Source organism: Thamnophis sirtalis, unplaced genomic scaffold (genome assembly GCF_051295495.1).
Source record: "Thamnophis sirtalis isolate CommonGarterSnake01/CBP01778 unplaced genomic scaffold, rThaSir2_p1.2 scaffold_13, whole genome shotgun sequence".
Lineage (NCBI taxonomy): Eukaryota > Metazoa > Chordata > Lepidosauria > Squamata > Natricidae > Thamnophis > Thamnophis sirtalis.
Genome location: NW_028261393.1, coordinates 38012897 through 38036312, shown reverse-complemented (window position 1 = coordinate 38036312; position 23416 = coordinate 38012897). Strand labels below are relative to the sequence as shown.

The following is a 23416-nucleotide window of genomic DNA, read 5'->3' as shown; positions in this document are numbered from 1 at the left end:
GAACTCTTTGTTGCTATGACCTCTGCCCTGCAGCTCAGTATTGAGGCTCAGTTGTTTACGAAGGAGATCCTTTGGGGGGGGGGGATTTAATTTATTCCAGATCTAAACATCTTTACATTCTCTAGCTAGAAAATACTGATCAAATATTAAATTCCTAAATGTTTCTAAGACTCCCTGCATGGATATATAATCTTTGAGGATAAATATCTATAGAATCAATATAGATAAGGAAGCAACACCATATTCTAAAAATATCTCCGCATCTACCTGTTTCCCCGAAAACAAGACCTCCCCAGACAATAAACCCAATCGGGCTTTTCAGTGCATGTGCTCCCCTGAAAATATTGCAACACAGCAGCAGACATGAGGTGACCACACTAGCCACCTCCCGCACCTCAAAAATAAGAAGGCCTCCCCAAAAATAAGACCAAGTTTTTATTTCGGGGGTCAAAAGAAAATAAGACCCTATATTTTTTTTAGGGAAACATGGTAGGTGAATTCAAAATTATATGAAGGGCTACTATCCTTCTTTATTCCTAAAATAAAAAGAAGAATTAGTAGAAAATAAGAATTCCCTCCTTCCCTAAGGATTCAAGGAGGATGGTCTTTGGATATTTGGCATTATTTGCATAGTACAGGCCTATAAAAATAGATTTCAAGATTTCACTCAAGTATGTGAAGTAGCTGCTTCCTAGGGAGGCCTTAGCCCAAACAAAAGGACGCATCCATGCTGGGGCATCTGCAGCCAGATGCTGGCTGGGGAATTCTGGGAGTTGAAGTCCACAAGTCTTAAAGTTTCCAAGTTTGGACACCCCTGGTTTAAGGGAAACCAGCGCAGTTCTCCCTTAGCATGTCCACCTTAGCTTAAGTACCTTCACAAGAGTGTTAGATGAGGCTGTTTGAAGGCTTCTACCCGTGTTTTCCTGAAAATAAGACAGGCCTTATTTTTTGAGAGGTCTTATTATTTTTGAGGTGCAGGAAGCAGCGAGTGTGGTCACCTCGTGGCTGCTGCTGCATTTCAATATTTTCAGGGAGGGTTTATTTTGGGGGGAGGGTTTATTTTAGCACATGCACTCAAAAGCCTGATTGGGCTTTTTATCCAGGAAAGTCTTATTTTTGGGGAAACAGGGTAGTTATCTTGGTTTGTTTTAAAATGTTTGCAGCCTGTGCCAAAGAAAATAAGGGCAATGATCCTGGGTGAAGAAATGATCAGAAGACAAAGACACACAGAAAAATACACAGCCATTTGTAAATGACTGAATGGACACACATCACAAAAAGTGACTCCAGATAGCATATATATAAACTATGTCAAACATGGTCATTTTCATGAAGAAATCATACCAAGAGGCTTGCCAACAAGTGGAGTCACCTCGAGATCTCACCCTGAGACACCCCTGGCCTGATGACATAGCCAGGTCTTGAGGGACTCACAGAAAATAAGGAGGGAAAGAGGAAGATGACCTCATTTGGGGGGGGGGATGTTCCAGAAGGCAGGTGCCATGGCAGAGAAGACCCACCAAGAGAACGTTCCCTGAGGGGTGGATCCTGAGAGGTGAGCCCCACAGCATCTCCCTTGCTCGATCTAATGGAACGAGCAGATGAAATCCAGGAGAAGCCATCCCTCAAATAACCCAGTCGCATGTCATGAAGGGATTTCAAGGTCAAAATTAGCCCCTTCAATGGGGCCCAGAGGTAGACTGGCAAATGATGCAATTTGTGGTGACATTCTGTACCAGCTGAAACTTCTGGGTGTTCTTCAAGGGCTCCCCCAGGTAGAGCATATATACCTCATGGCAGTGACATGCAGTCAGGGGAGGCAAGGGAGGCAGAGTCTCACTACTGTCATCATGAAAAGAAAAAAAATGTAAAAGGAAAAAGGCTGAGGTAGTTGCTGCCAGAATCACCATGGATGACTCTGCTTAGTGCTTAACTGTTTAAAAAAGCCTCTAAAAAGTGCCCTCTACAGGAGGAGGCAGGAGAACCATGTGCCTCATTTAGTCTGACTTTATGATCACTCGAGCAGAGTTAAGCAAGGGTTAAAAGCCGAAAAATTCCTTATGTAGATGAGGCACATGGTTCTCTTGCCTTCTCCTGTAGAGGGAGTGTTTTTAGAGGCTGTAGAGGCAGATAAGCAGAGTCATCCATTGGGGACTCTGGCAGCAGCTAGCCCAGCCTGACCTCGGCAGCTCTTGTCTTTTTTCTTTTACATTTTCATGATGGCAGGCAAGAGCAGAGTTAAAATCCTCTGTGAAACAGCTGGAAAAGGTATGTGGGTCGGAGGGAGGGGGAGGAATTCAAAATTAATGTAATTTGTAAGTAATTGTAAGTAATTGTAAGTAATTTTTGTGTGTGTGCGCGCATGTGTTTGTTTCTTTACTCAAACAAACTCTCAATTTGAGAGAGAGTTTGTTTGAGAGTGAAGAGAGGGAAGGGGGGAGAGGCAGGGAGGGTAGCCCACTAGCTTTCTTTCTCTGTGTCCAGGGCAGCCCGCCAGCAGAGGTGGTTCTTTTTCCCGCCTCTGCTGGCGGGCTGGCACTTTCTTTTTTTTGCCCAGAGGCAGGCAGCTCAGGCGGCCTGGCGGCCTGGCACTTTCTTTCTTTTGCCCAGAGGCGGTAGCCCGCCTGAGCTGCCTGCCTCTGGGCAAAAGAAAGAAAGCGGTAGCCTGCTGCTGGCTTTCTTTTGCCCGCCTCTATGTTGGGCATAGTGGCGGGCAAAAGAAAGCCAGCGGCGGGCTGCCGCTTTCTTTCTTTTGCCCAGAGGAAGCAGCCCGCCTGAGCTGCCTGCTTCTGGGCAAAAGAGAGAAAGCACTTTAGACAGTGGGATGTCGGGGGAAAAGACTGCCTCACCAGCCATAAACCTCACCGCACATCACTGCCTCATGGTATGAACAGCCTTCCATCCTATAAGCTGTTGGCACTCAGCTGCCCTTATTGGCAAAATCTATTTCCTGACTTTGACTACTTGACACGATCCATCAGGAAAAGGTTTCCAGAATAGGTTTATAGCAAACCTCTTCCTACCAACACAGACTTTGGTCTGTCCAAATCCAGTCCTCTCTATTGGCTGGCAGGATGTGGGGCTGGGCTCTTTCCAAGCCCACCTACAGACGGCAAAGATCCCACTTGGGAGGGTTTGTATACAAAGCAGATCCTAAGCTCTATCTCTTCCTTGGATACAGGAGGAGTTGGCTTCCCTAAGAGCTTGAGCTGAAGACTGCAATCCATGTGCTTGCTAGCTATGCCTTCTCTCTTATGGAAGCAGGTGCACCCTGCATGGATTCTGCCAGGTACAAGATTTTCTTCTCTTTCTCTTTTCAGACACCTGTTTTTTTTTCCTGCACTATTTCAGGGACCCATAAACTGGCACACAGGACGGAGGGGGGAGGATGTCCACTCCATGGCTGTATAAGGCACACCAGAAGTGTGGAAAAAAGATTTACAACTCACAGCTCTTATGAGTCCCAAGATAACTCCTCTGAACCTCCTCAGACTGTTATTTATGTTCTCGTTTGTCCAATACAACCACTTTTTTTTACTGCTTTGCTCTTCAGTGAAAATCCACAAAGCTTTTTCTGCCAGTTACAAGATGGGGAAGAGTTTTCCTCGTGACTAAAGAATTACTTTGCAAGTCTTAAAAAAACCAGAATGGACAACAACCCAAGGAGACATTCAGAAAAGATTAAAGTTATCTCTCCAGCAACTAAATATAGACAGGTCTGTATTCAGTTGCGTGCTGAAAATAGCAGGTCTGAAAGGTCTTCCAACTTCCAGTCACTATTCTGCTGCCTGGTGATTCCTGGCTGGGGGTGACAATTCTTTTAAGGGAAGGAGGGGGAGAAACTACAAGCCCGCCATCTCTCCCTAGTGACTGTGGCAGGGCAGAACTTACAAACACAAGGAAAAAGAAGGCCTTGGATAACCAGTTCATGAAAGGCACATACATCCCTAATTCACTGCCCAGGGAAAAGAGCCAGGAGCTCAGTCTAAAGGATGACAGTCCTGATGCTACTCAAACCTCTGGAAGGTGCAGACGGCAGGCAGCAGCACAGAGAAGACATGCCATCTCTCATCCAATGAAGTTCAGGAAGTTGGGCACATTGAGGCATGTCTATAGATACTATGCGTTCTTGACCCCTGTAGCATAAGAAGAGTGCCTTGGTAGAATCCCTTAAGAGGCCCCTACTGGTATTCAGTCAAGGACTCTCACCATCTTTCTCCACCAGCACCCAGCTGGCCATTTCCTTGGTTCATTTCCTGGACCTCCTCACACAACTGGGAAGCACTGGCAAGTGGGAGGACACCAATCCAAGGCTCTTGAGACCCACCTATTCCAGGTGGTAACTAAGGCCTCCCTCAAACTACCCACCAGATCCCCAGGAAAAATGTCAAGTTTCCTCTTGAATCCTATACAAGGCCCAGATTAGTCTTAGCAAATGCTTTGATAGTGACAATGTGCAACTCCATGCCTTTGAGGCAAGGAGGGGTGGAGGAGGTGGTGGTACAGCTAGAGGCCAGCATTCATTCCAGGCACATGTCTTTCCTGATGAATATCTGTTACTGCCATTTGAAAAATGGAATGCAGCTGATTGTGCCACCACCCTGAAAATGCTGTCACTGCCATCCAAATCAATTTCAGTAAAGCCAACAGTTGGAGAGAAAGTATTTAGTCCGAGGGCTTTAAATGTAACGTTAAATAACACTTAATGTGGCTATTCACACCTGATCAATAAGTGACAGACTCCTATAAAGTTCTGGTTAGGCATATGAAGAAGTATAAGTCTAGACCAGGGTTCCTCAAACTATGGCCTGCAGGCCGGATAAGGCCCACTGAAGCCATTAATCCCACCCACACGGGACTACGAGGTTGCCCTACCCATATCACCCCACTTACCCGTTGGCCCTCACCTGCCTTCTGGAGGCCAGGGAGGCCAAAAATGGGATGTGCGGAGGCCTCTGGAAGCCAAAACCAGGTCCGTTTTTTGCCTCTGGGGCAGAGGTGGTATTCAGCAGGTTCTGAACCAGTTCTGGAGAACCGGTAGCGGAAATTTTGAGTAGTTTGGAGAACTGGTAAATACTACCTCTGACTGGCTCCATCCCCATCTATTCTCTGCCTCCCGAGTCCCAGCTGATCGGGAGAGAATGGGGATTTTGCAGTATCCTTCCCCTGCCACACCCACCCAACCACGGCCACAGGACCAGTAGTAAAAAAATTTGAATCCCACCAATGGACTGGCGTGACTTGGTAATAGTGTTCCAATATTTGAAAGGCTGCCACAAAGAAGAGGGAGATCATTATTTTCCAAAGCAGCAGAACACAAGACAAGAAACAACAAATGAAAACTAATCAAGGAGAGAAGCCACAGAACTAAGGAGAAATTTCCTGACGCTCAGAGCAATTAATCAGTCGAACTGCTTGCCTTCAAAAGTTTTGGGTGCTCCTTCACTGGAGTTTTTTTAGAAAAGACTAGACAGCCATTTGTTTCACCTGGTATAGGGTTTCCTGCTTGAGCAGGGGATTGGGCTAGAAAACCTCCATGATCCCTTCCAACTCTGATGATGTTCTAAGCTCTTCCGTTCCTCTGCCAATCAACCAGTCTTCCCTCACTGCTCTCCCTTAATTCTCTTCTGAAATCCGTATGACATTTCCAAAGCAATTATGAATAGCTGTCCCTATGCCTTTCTTGGCAGAGGGAGAGAAGGACATCCAAAGGGCTGGAAGAACTATGCAGGAGCTTTGCAAAGCTCAGGGCTCAGAGATTGAACAGTACAAGTATTTGTTAATTACATAGGAGAGGAAGAGAAAGGCATTTGGAAATGGTTTATAAATCAAGTTTGGTTTTTCTTTCAAAGACATCATAAGAAGGAAGCATTTCAAAATCCCCCATTCCCCCTATTTCCAAAAAATGGAAGCTGTTTATTCTGCTTTATTCTGCTAATACATAATAAAAGGTTTTTAGGAGAACTGGTAAAAGACAAGATCCCAGCAGAGATCTCTGGTTAAACAAAAGGAGGCAGAGGAGCAAAAAAGAAGAGGAAGGAAGATCCACCGGGAGAGGTCTTGTTTGCAGCAGGTGACATAGAGAAGAAGTAAATCTCATGTTCCATTCACGGCTGGATTTGGATCCTGTTTGGGGTTTTCTTGATATGGCTGGGATAATTGTGTCATAACTTTTAATCGCTGAGCTAGATGAACAAAAAAAAAGCACTGCCAGCAGGACTCTACTCTGTCTTGTGGTGGTGCACGTTTTACTCTGGGACCGTGCTGCAAAGGCCCTTTCCCCAATCTCCCAGAAGGGTCCTTCTCTGGCCTCATCCCCACCCCCTTCAGTGGGGAGAAGCAGGCTAAGTAAATAAACCAATAAACCTCCCTGATAGAGCCAAGGAGGCTCGTCGGGTATTGTCCTCCCAGATGTTTAACCTGAGAGAGACCATGGACATGTTATGCTCACAATCTGTGATGTGTCCAAAAATACAGCATCCCAAAGAGCTTTTAGCAAATCCATCTAAATGGTTCCAGCAGTTCTCGGGTGAGGGTCTGAGGCACAATTACAAATGTTGTGCCAGAATTGGAGCAGAGAAATCTCCCTAATGATTGAAAGGGAAATATATCAAAGGGAACACAGCTGACTTCCAATCACAAGTGCATTGGCTGCTTGGCTAACAAGTGCTTCTTTGCTAAATGATATCATAAAAACCAGTAGATGACTGATTATTGCCAGGAGCTGGAGCTTTAGTGGATGTTCACGTTAAGAGAAAAATTATGACTGGTGCCGGTTAGATGCCTTCTGAAAATTGCAGCTGTGTTACTTTGATTTACAGCAGTACTTATATCACCAAATATATCAGCATAGAACTGCTGGGCCCTTTCTCTTCCTTGAAACTTTAAAGCTCAAGATGCTTTTTTTCCCATTCAGCTTAATGAGGAATAAAAACTACAGCAATCACAGAATTAAGAAGAGCTGCCAACGGGGTAAAAATCACCTATGGGGTAAGCACAGTGAATTTATGATTTACTAGCTAAACTATCATCCTGTGTTTATTTTGGGGGGGGGGATATAATGAAAGCACAGTTCCAGTCCTTTCCCCAGCCCAATTCATCTAATTCTCCTCTCTTCTCCTAGGTCCCCATTACCAGCAGCGCCATAACAAAAGGCTGGGAAAAGCAAGAGGGAGCTGGAAGTCTGACTAAGGAAAGGCTGTGTTGTGGTCCACTGGCAACCTGTGGACCTGGCAGCAGAGTCAGACAGTGAGGAGGTTGGGGAGGAACATGGGCTAGTCCTGGAATATGGGGGAAGGCTCAGATCAGGGATCTGCATTGGAGGCAGAGAGGGAGCCAACTGGTAGCTATGTGCTGCCTCTGGAGCCTCCAGAGCCTTATATCAGCGAGGCAGAAGAACAGTATGAGCCTGTTCCCACTGTGCACATGTATAGATTTTCCAAAAGGCAAGAGCAATTAAGACAAAAAGGGCAACTTAGGAGGAAGGCTTGGAGATGATTGACCCCTCCCATAAGACATAAAAGAGGAGAAAATGGACGTGAGACTTTGCAGGAAGCAATTTTGTTCATTCTGGTCTGTCCAAACTCTGAGAAGCTCCCTTTGACTCTGTCCTCCATTTGGCCTTTGAAAACTAATTGGCAATTAGGTCTCTGGCAGTGTTTCAAGGGAGATTAAGGTGGGTGCTTATCAGCATTACCCTAAAAGACTGTTGCAGACCTCTGTCGGACTCTTCACAGACTGTTTATGAATCATTATGGGCTATGAATGACCATCATTCACAGCTTTAAATAAAAGAGGGTTTGGGGGTCTAAGCATCTGGTTTTTACTGTCTCAGGAAGCTTAGGTCAGAATAGGCTGCTTCTTTCGCCCCTTTCCCAAGAGCCTCTGGTCTCAATTAGGCAGAAGACTCTTATCCATGGTGGCCCATCTCCAGTGGTGGGCCCTTCACACAAGCGAGCCAAGGTGGCGCAGTGGTTAAATGCAGCACTGCAGGCTACTTCAGCTGACTGCAGTTCTGCAGTTCGGCTGTTCAAATCTCACCGGCTCAGGGTTGACTCAGCCTTCCAAACTTCCGAGGTGGGTAAAATGAGGACCCGGATTGTTGTTGGGGGCAATATGCTGACTCTGTAAACCGCTTAGAGAGGGCTGAAAGCCCTATGAAGCGGTATATAAGTCTAACTGCTATTGCTATTGCTAAGACATGTTCTGCCATCTTTTAGTGAACAACAGTGCCTGAAGTGATATTTACAGTAATACAGACAGAGACAGCAAATAGCATTAATTACCTTCAGCTGCCCTTTTGAAGAAGACTTTGCAGCTTCCACAGGTCAGCGCTCCGTAGTGGCATCCTGACGCTTCGTCCCCACATATCAGGCATGTCTTCTGTGGTGGGAAATAATAGTCAATAGGCAGAACATGGTCCCTTCCAGATTCCAGCCTTTGGAAGCAAAAGAGAAAAATCAGAAAAAGAATCATTAGAAGGTGATTTAGGAGAAGCCAGCCTTTACCAGGAGTCCCTATGCTTGAAAGTGACAAGGAATCCTGGCTGCCTATCAACCTCCTCTAAGGGCCTCCCGAGGATACAACTGGAGATTGAATCGGAGCAGGTTTCTCCACCTCGGTGATTTTGAATCCTACCACTGGGCCCAGAGCTTCTTGTACATCCTGCCCAGTTTCTTGTGATCATTTAGAGAATCACTCGCATTTCCTGCAAACATCTTTTGAGTGGCGGCAGCTCCCTATGAGGAATTATTTATAATTATTAATTATTAGCTATCTCGACCCATTCCAGTCCGGCTTCAGGCCTGGCTACAGCACAGAAACCGCTTTGGTCGCATTGACCGATGACCTCTGGAGAGCCAGGGATGGAGGCTATGCCTCCATCCTGGTTCTCCTTGACCTCTCAGCGGCTTTCGATACCATCGACCATGGTATCCTTCTGCGACGACTGCGAGAGGTGGGGGTGGGAGGCACTGTTTTGCAGTGGTTCTCCTCTTACCTCGCGGACAGGTCGCAGTCGATGTTAGTTGGGGGGCAGAGATCGACCCCTAGGCCCCTAACATATGGGGTGCCGCAGGGTTCGGTCTTGTCTCCCCTACTTTTCAACATCTACATGAAACCGCTGGGCGAGATCATTCGGCGGCATGGGATAAAATACCACCAGTATGCGGATGATACCCAGCTGTATCTGTCCGCCCCGTGCCAACTCAATGAAGAGGTGGACGTGATGAGCCAGGGACTTGAAGCCGCTAGGGACTGGATGAGGGCTAACAAACTCGTGCTCAACCCGGATAAGACCGGGTGGCTGTTGTGTTTCCCTCCCGCCAATTTGGCAAGTATTCCATCACTCAGGCTGGGGGGTCAAACATTACACCCCTCAGACAGGGTCCGCAACTTGGGAGTCCTCCTGGACCCACAGCTGACTTTCGAACACCATTTGTCAGCTGTGACCAGGGGGGCATTTGCCCAGGTTCGCCTGGTACACCAGTTGCGCCCCTACCTGAACCGGGAGGCTCTCACAACAGTCACTCGTGCCCTTGTGACCTCTAGGCTGGAGTACTGTAACGTGCTCTACATGGGGCTGCCCTTGAGGAGTATTCGGCGACTTCAGCTAGTCCAGAATGCAGCCGCGCGAGCGATTGTGGGTGCACCTCGCTTCACCCACGTAACACCTATCCTCCGCGAGCTGCACTGGCTACCTGTCGATCTCTGGATACGCTTCAAGGTGCTACTTGCCACTCATAAAGCCCTCCATGGTAGTGGATCTGGGTACTTGAGAGACCGCCTACTGCCAATCACCTCCACACGACCTATTAGATCTCATCGATTAGGCCTCCTCCGAGTTCCATCTGCTGGTCAATGCCGACTGGCAACCACGCGGAGGAGAGCCTTCTCGGTGGTAGCTCCGACCCAATGGAACGATCTCCCCATGGAGATTCGTACCCTCACCACCCTCCAGACCTTCCGCACAGCCCTCAGAATCTGGCTATCCCGTCAGGCCTGGGGCTAAAGATTGTAACCCGCCCGAATGGTATGAATGTTGTGTTTTAATCATGTATTGTCTTATATGTAAAAGTCTGTTTTCTCCCTTCCTTTGGATTGTGAGCCGCACTGAGTCCCCCCAGGGAAAAGGGCGGCATATAAATAAACCTCTAATAACTAATAACTAATAATACAGAAGAATTATTGAGTCTGTCATCTGCCCATCTATAACTGTCTGGTTTGGTTCTGCAACCCCACAAGACAGACATAGACTTCAGAGGAGAATCAGAACTGCAGAAAAAACAGTTACTGCCAACCTGCCTTCCATTGAGGACCTGCACACTGCACGAGTCAAAAAGGGGGCCGTGAAAATATTTACAGACCCCCTTGCATCCTGGACATAAATTGTTTCGACTCCTACCCTCAAAACGATTCTATAGGGCACTGCACACCAAGACAACTAGACACAAGGACAGTTTTCCCCCGAACGCCATCACTCTGCTAAACAAATAATTCCCTCACCACTATCAAACTATTCACTAAGGCTGCATTACTATTACTATTAGTCTTCTCATCGTTCCTATCACCCATCTCTCCCCCTTATGACTGCAGGACTGTAACTTTGTTGCTTGTATCCTTATTTCTATTGATTGTTTCCTGATTGCTTATTTGTACTCTGTGACTATTCTAAGTGTTGTACCTTAGGATTCTTGACGAATGTATCTTGTCTTTTTATGTACACTGAGAGCATCTGCACCAAAGAGAAATTCCTTCTGTGTCCAATCACACTTGACCAATAAAGAATTCTGTTCTGTTCTGTTCTGTTCTGTTCTGTTCTATTCTATTCTATTCTATGACAGAACAGCAAAACTTCTTCCTTCTGGACATAAAGCTTCAACTTGCCTCCTTCAAGCTTCCCTTCCTCTTTAGATGTGGAGCTTCTGACTATCGGGAGAAGTGCCAGTGCTGCCACAGGTCACAAATACAATTTTACCCTTTTATTTAGTGCAGCCAAATGTTAGTTCTTTGATGTAATAAATACCAATTTCCAACAGAATAGTGGCTATCAAGAAAGAAGGATGGCCACCTTTCTGATCTTTTTTCCCCCTTTCATAATTATTGACTATCTTCCTTATTTTCTTTTCTAATATTTATATAGTTTTTAATGTTGTTAAAATGTCTCCAATAAAAATTATATCAAAGAAATGATAACGCAGGAGAGACGGTGAAATGCAAATGCATTTGTAACACTGTCAACAAGATTGAAAGGTCTCTTCAATTCTGTCCTACGCAGATGGAGGTTTAATGGGGAGGTTGTGTAGAAATGGGCAAAAGATTGGCTCCTTCCCCTTGTTTGGGCATCTTCCCTGTTCACCTGATGAAGGTAGGAGGGAGGTTAGCTTTGAAGTTGCTCAGGGCTGCAATCACAAGCAGGTCCAACCTATGTGATTTGCTCTGCATGGGGCTGCACTTGAAGATCATTCGGGAATGTCCATTGGTGCAGAACCAGCTGCCTATTCAGTGGTAGTCAGGTCCATTGTCACCTGACATGGTCCTTACAGCCACTGATTACCAGCTTGTTTCCAAATGGCATTCAAGACTCCGATGATTCCCTTAGAAGGATGAAGGGGTCTTTGAGATCCCTTCATTCCAGATAGAATCTGTTCATTCTACCATTCTTTCATAAAGGGCCCTCTGTCAGTTTCATAGCTGAATGTGGATGTGAACCTTATATCAATGCAGCAACTATGGTTTCACAATGTCCAAATTTATACACATATGAACACACCAGGCCTGGTAAAAAAAAGAAAAGTCTCACCAAGTCTCCAAAGATTTTTCTTAGTCTTTAAAGTACCCACAAGACATTTATTCAAACAAAAATGTAAATGCACATAGAAAATAAAATGAACATGAACAACAGAATATTTACATTTACACTCATTCCTACAATGTTACCTAAAAAGGGATAACTGTCCCTTTTCAAGGATAACTTTGACATTCATACCCTGTTTTCCCGAAAATAAGATTTTCTTGGATAATAAGCCCAATCAGGTTTTTGAGAGTATGCGCTAAAATAAACCTTCCCATGAAAATAAGCCCTTCCCTGAAAATATTGCAATACAACAGCAGCCATGAGGTGACCACGCTCACCACCTCCTGCACAGTGGTGGGTTTCAAATTTTTTTACAACCTCTTCTGTAGGTGTGGCCTGCTTTGTTGGAGTGGCTTGCCAGCCATGTGACTGGGTGGGCGTGGCCAACTTGTAAAATGTGGTGAAACTCACTTAACAACACTCTTGCTTAGCAACCAAAATGTTGGCTCAGAAACTCTGGCATTGAAGCGCGCAAGTCTTAAAGCTGTCCAGTTACAAGACCCTTGCACCCCTAACCCTTTAGCACCCCCCCCCCCACAGTATTCAAACTTGACAGCTTTAAGACTTGTGGACTTCAACTCCCAGAATTCCTCCTCCAGTCATGTTGGCTCAGGAACTCGGCATTGAAGTGTGCAAGTCTTAAAGCTGTCCAGTTACAAGACCCTTGCACCACTAACCCTTTAGAAAAAAAACCCAGGGGTGTTCAAACTTGACAGCTTTAAGACTTGTGGACTTCACCTCCCAGAATTCCTCCTTTCACTCTTCATCTTGATGATGTGCGGATGGGCGGGGGGAGGGAGCTGGAACCGGTTCTAAATGGCACTGTAGATTTGTGGAACCTCTTCTATAGAAGAGGTTAGAACTGGCAGGAACCCACCCTTGCTCCTGCACCTCAAAAATAATAAGACCTCCCCAAAAATAAGGCCAAGCGCTTATTTTGGGGGTCAAACGAAATTAAGACCCTGTCTTATTTTGGGGAAAACATGGGGGTATAATATCTATTTTTCTACATTGTCCAGAAAACAGTTGTCAAACACACATTGAGTCAAAAGGCTCAAAAGCTGGCAAACCTGAGCTGAGATTGCAGCAGCAAGCTGCTCATTATAACCAACAATGCCTTCATTTTGCAAAGTAAAAAAAGAAGAAGAAGTTAGATGAAACTGAAGATGTCAAGATGAAGGATGTTTTCTGGACGGATTACAATTAATGAAGTCTAAAGAGTTGCAAATTGGAGCACTTCCAAGGCTAAGTTGCACCTGGCAAATAATTCCAGCACATCTTCCTAAGCATAATAGAGAGAGAATGCAGCGGTAGGCCACCAGGCCAGGCAGTGGGTACTCCAGAGAGACTGAGCACACAAACTAGGATGGACTTCTAAACATAGGTACTTCCCTTGAAGCTGTTTCTAATCTTCTCTGTGACAGGCCAGAAAAGCAGGGATGAAATCCAGCAGGTTCTGACAGGTTCTGGAAAACCGGTAGGCAAAATTTTGAGTAGTTCAGAGAACGGGCAAATACCACGTCCGGCTGGCCCCAGAGTGGGTTGGGAATGGAGATTTTGCAATATCTTTCCCCCAAGAGTGGGGTGGGAATGGGGATTTTGCAGTATTCACCTCCTGCCATGCCCACAGAACCGGTAGTTTTAAAAAATTGAATTTCACTCTGCAAAAAAGCTTTCTAACCTCTTTCGGGACTCCAGGATTAAGAAGGACTCCAAAGCAATGAGTTCCAATCACGTTGTCCCAAATGTGTTGACCACTGGGAGAAAGCAGGCAAGTGCTCCAGCTGCAAGTCAGACCCAGTAAACAGAGCTGACATGGAGCTCTTGTTCTTCCCAAAGATTCTTTGTGTCTCTCATCACACTTGACCAAATAAAAGTATTCAATTCATTGTTTACAGTTTTTTTAAAAAAAAATCATCTGAAGTGAAAGGTGGACTTTCCAGCCAGCAAGCACCTGGCAGCTGCTTTCAGAATCCTTGTCTTGTTTTGTGGCAAGCTCAATGCATTTCTCCCAAGGGGCAACTAGTGGGGAGGGTTGGCCATCCAGCAAACATCCCTCATCTACATTCTGCTGACCTGCTTCACTCTTGCAGTTCATGAAGCCTATCCGACTCCCCGCAGGAAGGCTCACCCAGCAGAGAATTGGCTCCTGGCTCTTGGCTCCTTCTCTGCTCCCATTCATCTGCACTGACTTCTCTGTCTTAAACTTCTGCGTGGTGGAATTCTGCAACTCTTTAAAATCTCCATTAGATGCCAGAACCACGCAGGAGGCCTTTGGTGGAGGAGATACTTGAACCCAGGTCATCCAGCCTTAAGAAAGCCTTCAGAATCTCCAAAAGCAACCTAGGTTTTCTTCTATTTTAACTTCAGATAGAAAACATGACTAAGCTAAGAAGCAGCCCAAGTCACAGAATTTTTTCTCAGGCACATCCCCAAGCCAAAGCAAAGAGGGAGCCCTGCAAAATGGGGGGGGGAGGTGGGGTGAGTGAGGAAAACGAGGTTCCCATCTGCAGCTGGAAAACAGGCCTGGCAGCTTGCTCTTTGCAGCACATTTCTGCAGCTCGAGACCACAAAAATACCCTTTTAAAATGCAAGCCAAGTGTTGGAACCAAGATTGGCAACCTAGAAAACCAAGATAAGGCAGAGTGAAGCAGACACAACTTGTGCAGGAATGACGTGAGCCAGCAATTCCGCCGAGTTCACAACTGGAAGGTTAAGGCCAAAAGTCTTCACATGGTTTGGGACAAAGAGAAAGAAACAAACTTTCGCCCTCTTCTCTCTCCTTGGTTTGAGATGGGAGAGAATGATTGCAGGGCTCTCTGGCAGGGCTCTCTTTCCAGAGAGCGAAATACTGGCAATTTCTTACCACAGAGGACTGCTCTGCTAGGATCTCTCTCTCTCTCCCTCTCCCTCCCTCTCTCTCCCCCCTCTCTCTCTGTGTGAGTGAGTGAGAGTGAGTGAGTGAGTGAGAGAGTGAGAGGGAGGGGGAGGGAGAGAGAGAGAAAGAGAGAGAGAGAATAAAAATAAGAATAAGGTCATTCCAGCAATCAGTCTGGTTTTCATGGCATGCTCTATGGACCAAGGGCAACCTTGAGGCAAATGACATTTCCACCTCTCCCTTCCCCTCCTCCATCCTGCCATCACTTGTGCTAAAAATTTCCATCTGAGCCACAACACACACACAGAGAGAAAGAGAAGTCCATCCTTTTCAAGTAGAGCCAAGTCACAGAAATCTGTAATTCATTTATTTGTGGATGGCGTTTCAAAGTTCCAAAAAAAAAAAAAGCTTTCTTCCCTGAGAAAGGAAGGATTATTTATTTATTTATTTTAAATACTTCTGACTTCTTGCCAATCAGGAACAAACCTTCCTGAAGGGGTTTAAGGGATTCAATTAACATTGATTTAACTTTCCCTGGTTAGATTTTCTGCCTTGCTAGATTTTATGCATTTCAAAAATACTTTGCAGCTGAAAAGTATGGGTGGATATATAGGGTGGCCAATCAGGTACTGCAATACAACAAACGAATAGATTTTCTTTGCTGTTTTATTTCATTTAAAGTGCAGGGAACAAGTCCATTTCCCTCTTGTGGTAATGAGGCATTCAAAGCACGCAGAGTTTTCTCTGGAGCAACAGCCCCGTAAGTACCGGAGGTGTTCAGAGGGGCATCCTACTAAATTAGGGACAACACTGAAGGACTGAAGTCATGCTAATCCTACAACCACCACATAACCAAACACCAACTTAGAATATATAATAGAAGTTGATTACACATTATTATTAATTTTAAAAATAAGGGGGAAATTGTCTTAACGTGATAATGACTATCTCAAACTCAAATCTGATTGTACTGAGGATACTAGTAATTTATAGTTTTAACCATTGGCTACCTGGATCCTTGAAGGAAGACACTTCAACTTATCCTAGCTGTTTTCTAGATCCTTCTCTCATTTGTCCTGCAAAAGCCATGCTGGACAGGCAGTGTGGCAGCTGCCGCAAGACAGTTGGGGAAACTGCAAAATAAACTCAAGCTCTGTAACCATTTTTGGGACAATAAAACAGTTCCTCCCAATGATCCAACGTTTGGCCACAATTTTGAAGACACACAAAAATAGTTTTGCAAAGAGTTTTTACTGCTCCCTGTTGAAGATTGAACAAACATCATGAATACTATAGTTGAGACCTGAAGACAACTGAGCCAAGAAACCATTCATGTTTCTTCATTTTCATATCTTATCTCTATGCGGAACTAAATACCACTTCCTTAATGACTGAATGGCCTGAGTTGCCACCTTTCTAGATCAAAAATAGGGATTAGCTCTAATTGGACTTAATAAACAAAATGAGAATGCAATAATGTTGAATGTTGATTTTATTTATATGCTGCCCTTTTCCCCCCCGAAGGGGACTCAGGGCGGCTCACAACTCAACCAGGGAAGGGGGATACAAACAAAAAATTAAAAACAACACAAAACAATGCATAATTAAAAACACACAGCAGTCATACCAATTCGAGACGGGGGCAACAGTTCTTTAGCCCCAGGCCTGTCGGAACAGCCAGGTTTTAAGTGCTTTGCGGAAGGCCTGGAGGGTGGTGAGGGTTCGAATCTCCACGGGGAGTTCGTTCCAGAGGGTCGGAGCAGCCACAGAGAAGGCTCTCCTCCGGGTAGTCGCCAGTCGACACTGGCTGGCAGATGGAATTCGGAGGAGGCCTAATCTGTGGGATCTAATCGGTCTAGTGGAGGTAATAAAAGTGAGATGTGGCATATTTTTATTTTACATGCTTGAATTTACTGATGTTTTTGTTTTTCTATCATAAAAATGGCATCTTTTATATTGATCTGGGCTGCAAGTTTATTTGGCAAAACACCCTGGGTATTGTAGGAGAAGGACGGGCAGAGCCTGGGGGTCAAGAGAGGACTCGGCCTAGAAGTGCCTCAAGTCCACACACCCACCCTGAATTTCTTTGACTCTTATCTAACGCCAATTTAGTGCTGAGTATTAGTTGTGTGGGGACTCAGTGGCTAAGACGTTGAGCTTGTCGATCAGAAAAGTTGGCAGTTCGGCGGTTTGAATCCCTAGCGTCGCATAACGGAGTAAGCTCCCGTTACTTGTCCCAGCTTCGGCCAACCTACCAGTTCAAAAGCAAGTAAAAAATGCAAGTAGAAAAATAGGAACCACCTTTGGTGGGAAGGTAACAGTGTTCCGTGCGACTTTAGTGTTTAGTCATGCCGGCCACATGACCACGGAGACGTCTTTGGACAGCACTGGCTCTTCGGCTTTGAAATGGAGATGAGCCCCCTAGAGTCGGAACGACTAGCACATATGTGGAAGGGGAATCTTTACCTTTATTAGTTGTGTAAATTCTTGAATATAGGCATCGACAAGAAAACCTTTTACCTGGAATGCAACATGTCCTGATTCTTTGTGCATGTCAGATATGAGTTTAATGGATTTATGGGCCACAATCAGACAGAGGAGCTGCTGCAATGAATTTAACAAATCTCACTTCCCTTTCCATTCCAGTGCAATCACAAGAGTCGATGATATATAAGTTGGAATGTTCTGTGTGGCCCTTCAATCATATTAAATATATTCCCATGAACTGTAGCAGCCTCGTTGCAGAACCACAAGGAAATGGTTTTCCTACATACCCAGCTCAGCATGAAAGCAGAGAGGTAGCAATTACAGCAGAAAAGCATTATGAGAAGATAGCATTTAGACTTATGTACCTCTCCATAGCGCTTTACAGCCCTCTCTGGACAATTTACAAGGTAAGAATTATTTGCATATTGCCCTCAAAACAATCAGCCTCCCCATTTTATGAACCTCAGAAGGACAGAAGGCTGAGTCCACCTTTTTTATTTTAAAGTTTTTTTTTATTCTCTTACATATCATTGTAAGCATACATGCACGTAATTGTTATTCTTCTTTACATTTGTCATTCTTACTTATTTGTTACTTCATTTAATAGGTTATAATATACTTGGTGGGTTTTATTTACCATCCCTTGCACCTGTTGTAACACCACCTTATTTTCCCTTTCTTTTCTCCCTCCCCCCTTCTCTACTTTCTTCCTTCCTCCTCTCCTTCCCCTTTCGCCCTCCCTTACCTCTTCCCTGAGTCCACCTTGAGCCAGTCAGGATTGAACTGCTGGCAGGCAGCAGAATTAAACCTGAGGTCCTTCATTCTAAGCACTGCGCTACCAGAGCTTCTACAAGACGTTTTGAGTTCTGATGGCTACGTAGGACTATGAATTCTTGCCAATGAAGAATTTCTTACACACATTACTGCACATTTCACCAAGCATCTGCACCTGACATGGGAAAAATATTCTGCAACGATTGGATGCATGATTCAAGCTCTCTGAAGAATTTAGCCAAAGGCAAGCCACTGATTTTTATAAGTTCAGTGACTGCCTTACTTCTAATACACACACATTTTTTCACTACTCCCTAAAACAGACTGCAAAACTTTTTTTTTAGTTCTTCACTCATCCAGAATGAGAACAAGGCCAATCCAGAACATTCATCTTTATTCCTTCATACTATACAGTCTGGAATGGTTGCAGGTCTGAGATGCTGGGGAACAGATGACAGTTCCAATCAAGTGCACTTGTTTTAGAAACTCATTTTCTATCCTTCTATCTAGACGCTTTCTGGAATTTTGTTCCTCTTCCCTGAACATGTTTCCAAATTGCCCACCTCCTGCTTGCAGCGACGAAGCTGAGAGAACCTGGGGAAGGTTGATCAATTCATTCAGAGAAATGCTCTCATTTCAAATCTGTCACCAGTTGGAAAGGTTGCTGGGTGTGGAGCTTGGCACAAGACAGTCATTTCAACAGATTTTGAGTAATTGTAATTCTGTGTTACCAAAGGAGTGGAGGCAGTCCAGAGAGTATTACTATGGTTTTTAAACCTTTGTACATCTTTGCTTATTGGAATTTCTCTCTCTCTCTCTCTCTTTGAATCTTTGTGGTTCATGTAAAGTTTTGGGAAAGATTTGGTACAAAAGTTTTGGGAAACATTTGTCTGTTAAAATGAGAGAAATTAGCAGTTTGGCAGTTTTCAGGCCTTTAAAGTGATGTTTCCAGTTTCTCTAAGGCTTTTTTTTTTTGGTAAGGGGTAACGTTTGCCATTACCTCTTCCCTAGGGCCAGTGGTGGGTTTCAAAAGTTTTTAGAACCTCTTCTGTAGGTGTGGCCTGCTTTGTGGGAGTGGCTTGCGAGCCATGTAACCGGGTAGGAGTGGCTTGCCAGCCATGTGACTGGGTGGGAGTGGCTTGGCAGTCATGTGACTGGGTGGGTGTGGTCAACTTGTAAAATGTGGTGAAACTCACTTAACAAGGCTCTTGCTTAGTAACCAAAATGTTGGCTCAGAAACTCTGGCATTTGAAGCACGCAAGTCTTAAAGCTGTCAAGTTACAAGACCCTTGCACCCCTAACCCTTTAGGAAAAAAAAATCCCCAGGGGTGTTCAAACTTAACAGTTTTAAGATTTGTGGACTTCAACTCCCAGAATTCCTCTTCCATGTTGGCTCAGGAACTCTGACATTGAAGTGTCAAGTCTTAAAGCTGTCAAGTTACAAGACCCTCACACCCTTAACCCTTTAGAAAAAAACCCCAGGGGTGTTAAAACTTGACAGCTTTAAGACTTTAAGGTTTAGATAGGACTCTTAGAGGTGGAGAGACATTGGTGAGCCAGCCAATCAGTGAGTGGTGGGAGGGGCAAGCGTGGGCGGGGGGAGGAAGCTGGAACTGGTTCTAAACGGCACAGTAGATGTGTGGAACCTCTTCTATACAAGAGGTTAAAACTGGCAGGAACCCACCCCTGCCTAGGGCTGAGAAGGTTTGACTGGCCCAATGTCACCTGGCTTCTGGCTTCCTTGTTTCTAGCCTGATGCCTTAACCACTACACCAAAGCAGCTCTGTCCTCCTTCATGACTAATCTGTCATTTTGGCTTTTAAAACATTTCCCAATCTTGGTCATACACATTTTGTGTGGATTCTGAGGCTGCACTCAAGGTATGGCAGAGTTCAGTTTCCATCTCTAATTTACACCATCAAGAGGACTTAAATAAAGGAAATACTCATTAATTTATGGATAGAGCAATGGTACACGACTGGACAAAAATCATTCTCCGTAGCAAAATAGTGTTTTCTGAAAATAACACTGAACAGAACAGTCCAAAATGGCAGCATCTCACAGTCCTGATCCCTTGGCTGAATAAGGAGGTGCATGGGACTCCAATCTTATCCCTATCCAGGGAAAACTTTGAGGAGTGAACCAAGCATAATCTTAGTTCAGGGGTGGGATTCAAATTTTTTTACTACTGGTTCTGTGGGCGTGGCTTGGCTGGCATGGCAGGGGAAGGATACTGCAAAATCCCCATTTTCTCCCAATCAGCTGGGACTCGGGAGGCAAAAAATAGAGGCCAGTCAGAGGTGGTATTTACCGGTTCTCTGAACTACTCAAAATTTCCACTACCGTTCTCCAGAACTGGTCAGAACTTGCTGAATACCACCTCTGCTTCATCTGTTGTGCATGGCGCCTGTTTAGAAACAAAGTTCTTTGCATAAACCCAGAATCTGAATTTTCTTATAAAATGTTCAGCTTTCTGGATGGAAAAGTCTGAAATAAAAGTCTCCCTTTCTTGAAATGTTAAGCGCTACTTTCATTTGAAAATAATCAAAGCAGATTTAATGCATAATGTCTGAACAAGCTTTATGCACAGTTTTCAGTCCCACAGAATCTAAAGCCTGTTTTATTTATATCTATCTATCTATCTATCTATCTATCTATCTATCTATCTATCTATCTATCTATCTATCTATCTATCTATCATCTATCTATCTATATAAACCATTGCAATTTTAGGCAGACCAACTTGGCAATAAATCTCACTGGACTCACTGGACTTTCCTTGTGGGTATATAGGGTTATTCTGAAAATGTTTCCCTTTGTGTACAATACACCTAGGACACTTCTAGCACATCCCAAAGCATATGGCTTCCCAAAGCGTTTAACAGCATAAAAGAGGCTGAATAATCTGCATAAATCAAAGTTTAGAAACTACAATTCAATATTTTGATTATAATTTTTTTCATAAATCTCTCTCTCCTATGTGTGTGTGTGTGTGTGTGTGTATGTATATGTATGTAACTACATGCAACTACACACAAACACACACACACACACACACATACACACACACACAGACTGTATTTAACTCTGTTTGCAGTCTTCTCTGCTGGAAGTCGAAAGGATATGTGTGTGGCTGAATGTGAGCTGAGTAAAAGGATCCTATGTCCTGCAGAGGTCAAAATGAGCAGTTGCAAGAGATCAGACAAAACCATTAGGATCTTTTACCACATTCTGCAAAAAAGGGTTACGAGGTTATTGGTTAACAGCAAGATACTCTTACTGGAGGGAACAGAGTTGCTCTCCTATTAAAATCATGCCTGTCAATATTTCCTGAATGCTCTTGGAAAAGGACAAGAAGCAGCCTAGGAGTGGCAACACAAAGAGATTTGCTCTGTGGGAATCACATCAGAAGCAAATCAGCAGGTGGGGCCAAACCTCCAAAGAATCTTGTGTCTTAGAGATTAGGAACATTTCATTCCTGATGCAGGTTATTTGTGGAAAAGCTGCTCCAGGAAGATTCATGAAATCGTATGGAGCAGTCACAACCCAAGGAGTCTGGCTGATCTATTGATCTATCTTTCTCACCGCCAGGAAATTCCTCCTTAGGTCCAGCTTGGATTTCCCTCTGACAAGCTTCAGGTGAAATCCTCTCCACATGACTTTGCTACATCTTCATGGGCAAATTCATTGTGTTTGTATGGCACCAATATCAAAATTGCCTTCTTCTTGTTGTTGTTGTTATCGTCGTCTTCATCTTCTTTTTCTTCCTCCTCATCTTCTTCTTTTTCTTCCTCCTCCTCCTCCTCCTCCTCCTCCTCCTCCTCCTCCTCCTCCTCCTCCTTCCCAATCCAGGCCTAATATTTCCTCTAAGTCTCTCAGTTGTGTACTAAGGAGACCAGCTGAGTCAGCTGAGTGTTGCCACCTGCTGTGGGCACTCCTCACTTAGCCACTGCAATGCCCTGACAGAGGCTTTCCTCAACTATTAGCAGAACCACCACCACCACCCCAAGACGTTCTTTCATGGGAATCCTTTGCCAGTGCTGCTAATCTCTCTGCTGGGGAAGCTACTGGTCTAGGACAATTGAGTGCAGCCGCTTGGCCACTTGACTTTTTGGGAGACTCCTCCCTAATCTTGGCCTTCTAGGGGTTTTGATGGCAGCTCAAACCCAGCCCAGGCAGCGAGTAACAAGATCTTCCCAGAGGAGCTGCCAAGTCCTAGCGCCAGCAAGTCCTTTCACACCTCAGGGGCTCTCAGGACACTTTTGCAGTGCTTCTCCCCTCTCCTTCTGGGGCTTGGGTGCCTCCTGGCCCAGCAGGGTGAGCTCTCCCCAGGGAGAACCTGTGCCACTTCCCTGTGCTCCTTGACTGCCTTCACACTGCAGACCCCAGCCTAGCTCCTGGCAGCCCAGCCACCCTCAGAATGCCGCCTGCCCTGGGCACCATACGCCTCCTCACCTGGGGCAGCTCGGCTGAGAGGGCCAGGAGTTGCTTCTGGGATCCCCAATGTGGGGGTGGAGAGGGACACCATGCAACCCTGATGCCGGAGCTGCTCCTTTCCCAAAAAAGGAAGCCAAAGGTGATGTTAGGGCACTCATACCCTCTTCTAGTGCTATCCATACAGGATTAAGGGGAGGGATGACCCCCTCAAGAGGGAGAGGTGAGTCAAGAAGCAGAGCCTGCAGGTGTTTCCTCCAGCCCCAAGTCTCTTCCTCTGCTCCTCTGCACACCCAACCCCTTCCAGGCCACCCTCCGGGGCTTCCCCACAGCCTTCAAGGGCCAACCGAACCCAGCTTTTCCCAACTACTGCAAAGGCCCACTGAAGAATTAAGGTGTGGCCATCTTGGCCAGCTCATTGGACTGGCAGGAGGCTGAAGCAGTTGGGCAGCTGAGGCTCAGGGTGTAGCGATGGGGCATTCGGCGACCTGCATGCTTGTCCACGCAGCCCAATGACCGGTAAACAAGCAAGACACAGCAGGCATGAATGCCTGCAATGGGTTGGCTGGGGCTGGGGAGTGGGGGAAAAGCTAGGGTGAAGCAGATGGGGCCAGGCAGCTGTGCTCAATTGTCCCATTCCGACTACAGGTATGCCTACCAAGGAACCGAGACAAACTATTGAGCAAAATCCCCCTGAACGAAGGAAGCATCCGGGAATTTTGCTTAAGGGGGCGACTGTGCTAGAAATGAAAAAATGAAATAATCACACACCAGGAGTAGATTACAAACATGGTAATTCTTACCAATTACATAAAAAACAGCTAAATAACTGAGATTACAACAGGAGATTTAAAAATTCTGGGCGCTTAATGACGTTTAACTATGTAATATTATTATGAGGATAGCGGGAAACTTGAATCCAGCCCACACTTTGCCCAAAAAATATGCATTTGGGGGGAGGGGGAAATAATAATGGAGTTGTTATATAT

At 45.2% G+C, this 23416-nt stretch overlaps 1 protein-coding gene across 1 annotated transcript in view; it reads right to left on the bottom strand.

The window, feature by feature from the left end:
* AR (androgen receptor) overlaps positions 1 to 23416 on the bottom strand; it is a 183714-nt gene that overhangs the window by 103845 nt on the left and 56453 nt on the right. The window contains exon 2 of the mRNA XM_087727754.1: positions 8286 to 8437. Coding sequence (XP_087583880.1) covers positions 8286 to 8437 — 152 coding nt within the window. The remainder of the gene's footprint in view (positions 1 to 8285; positions 8438 to 23416) is intronic.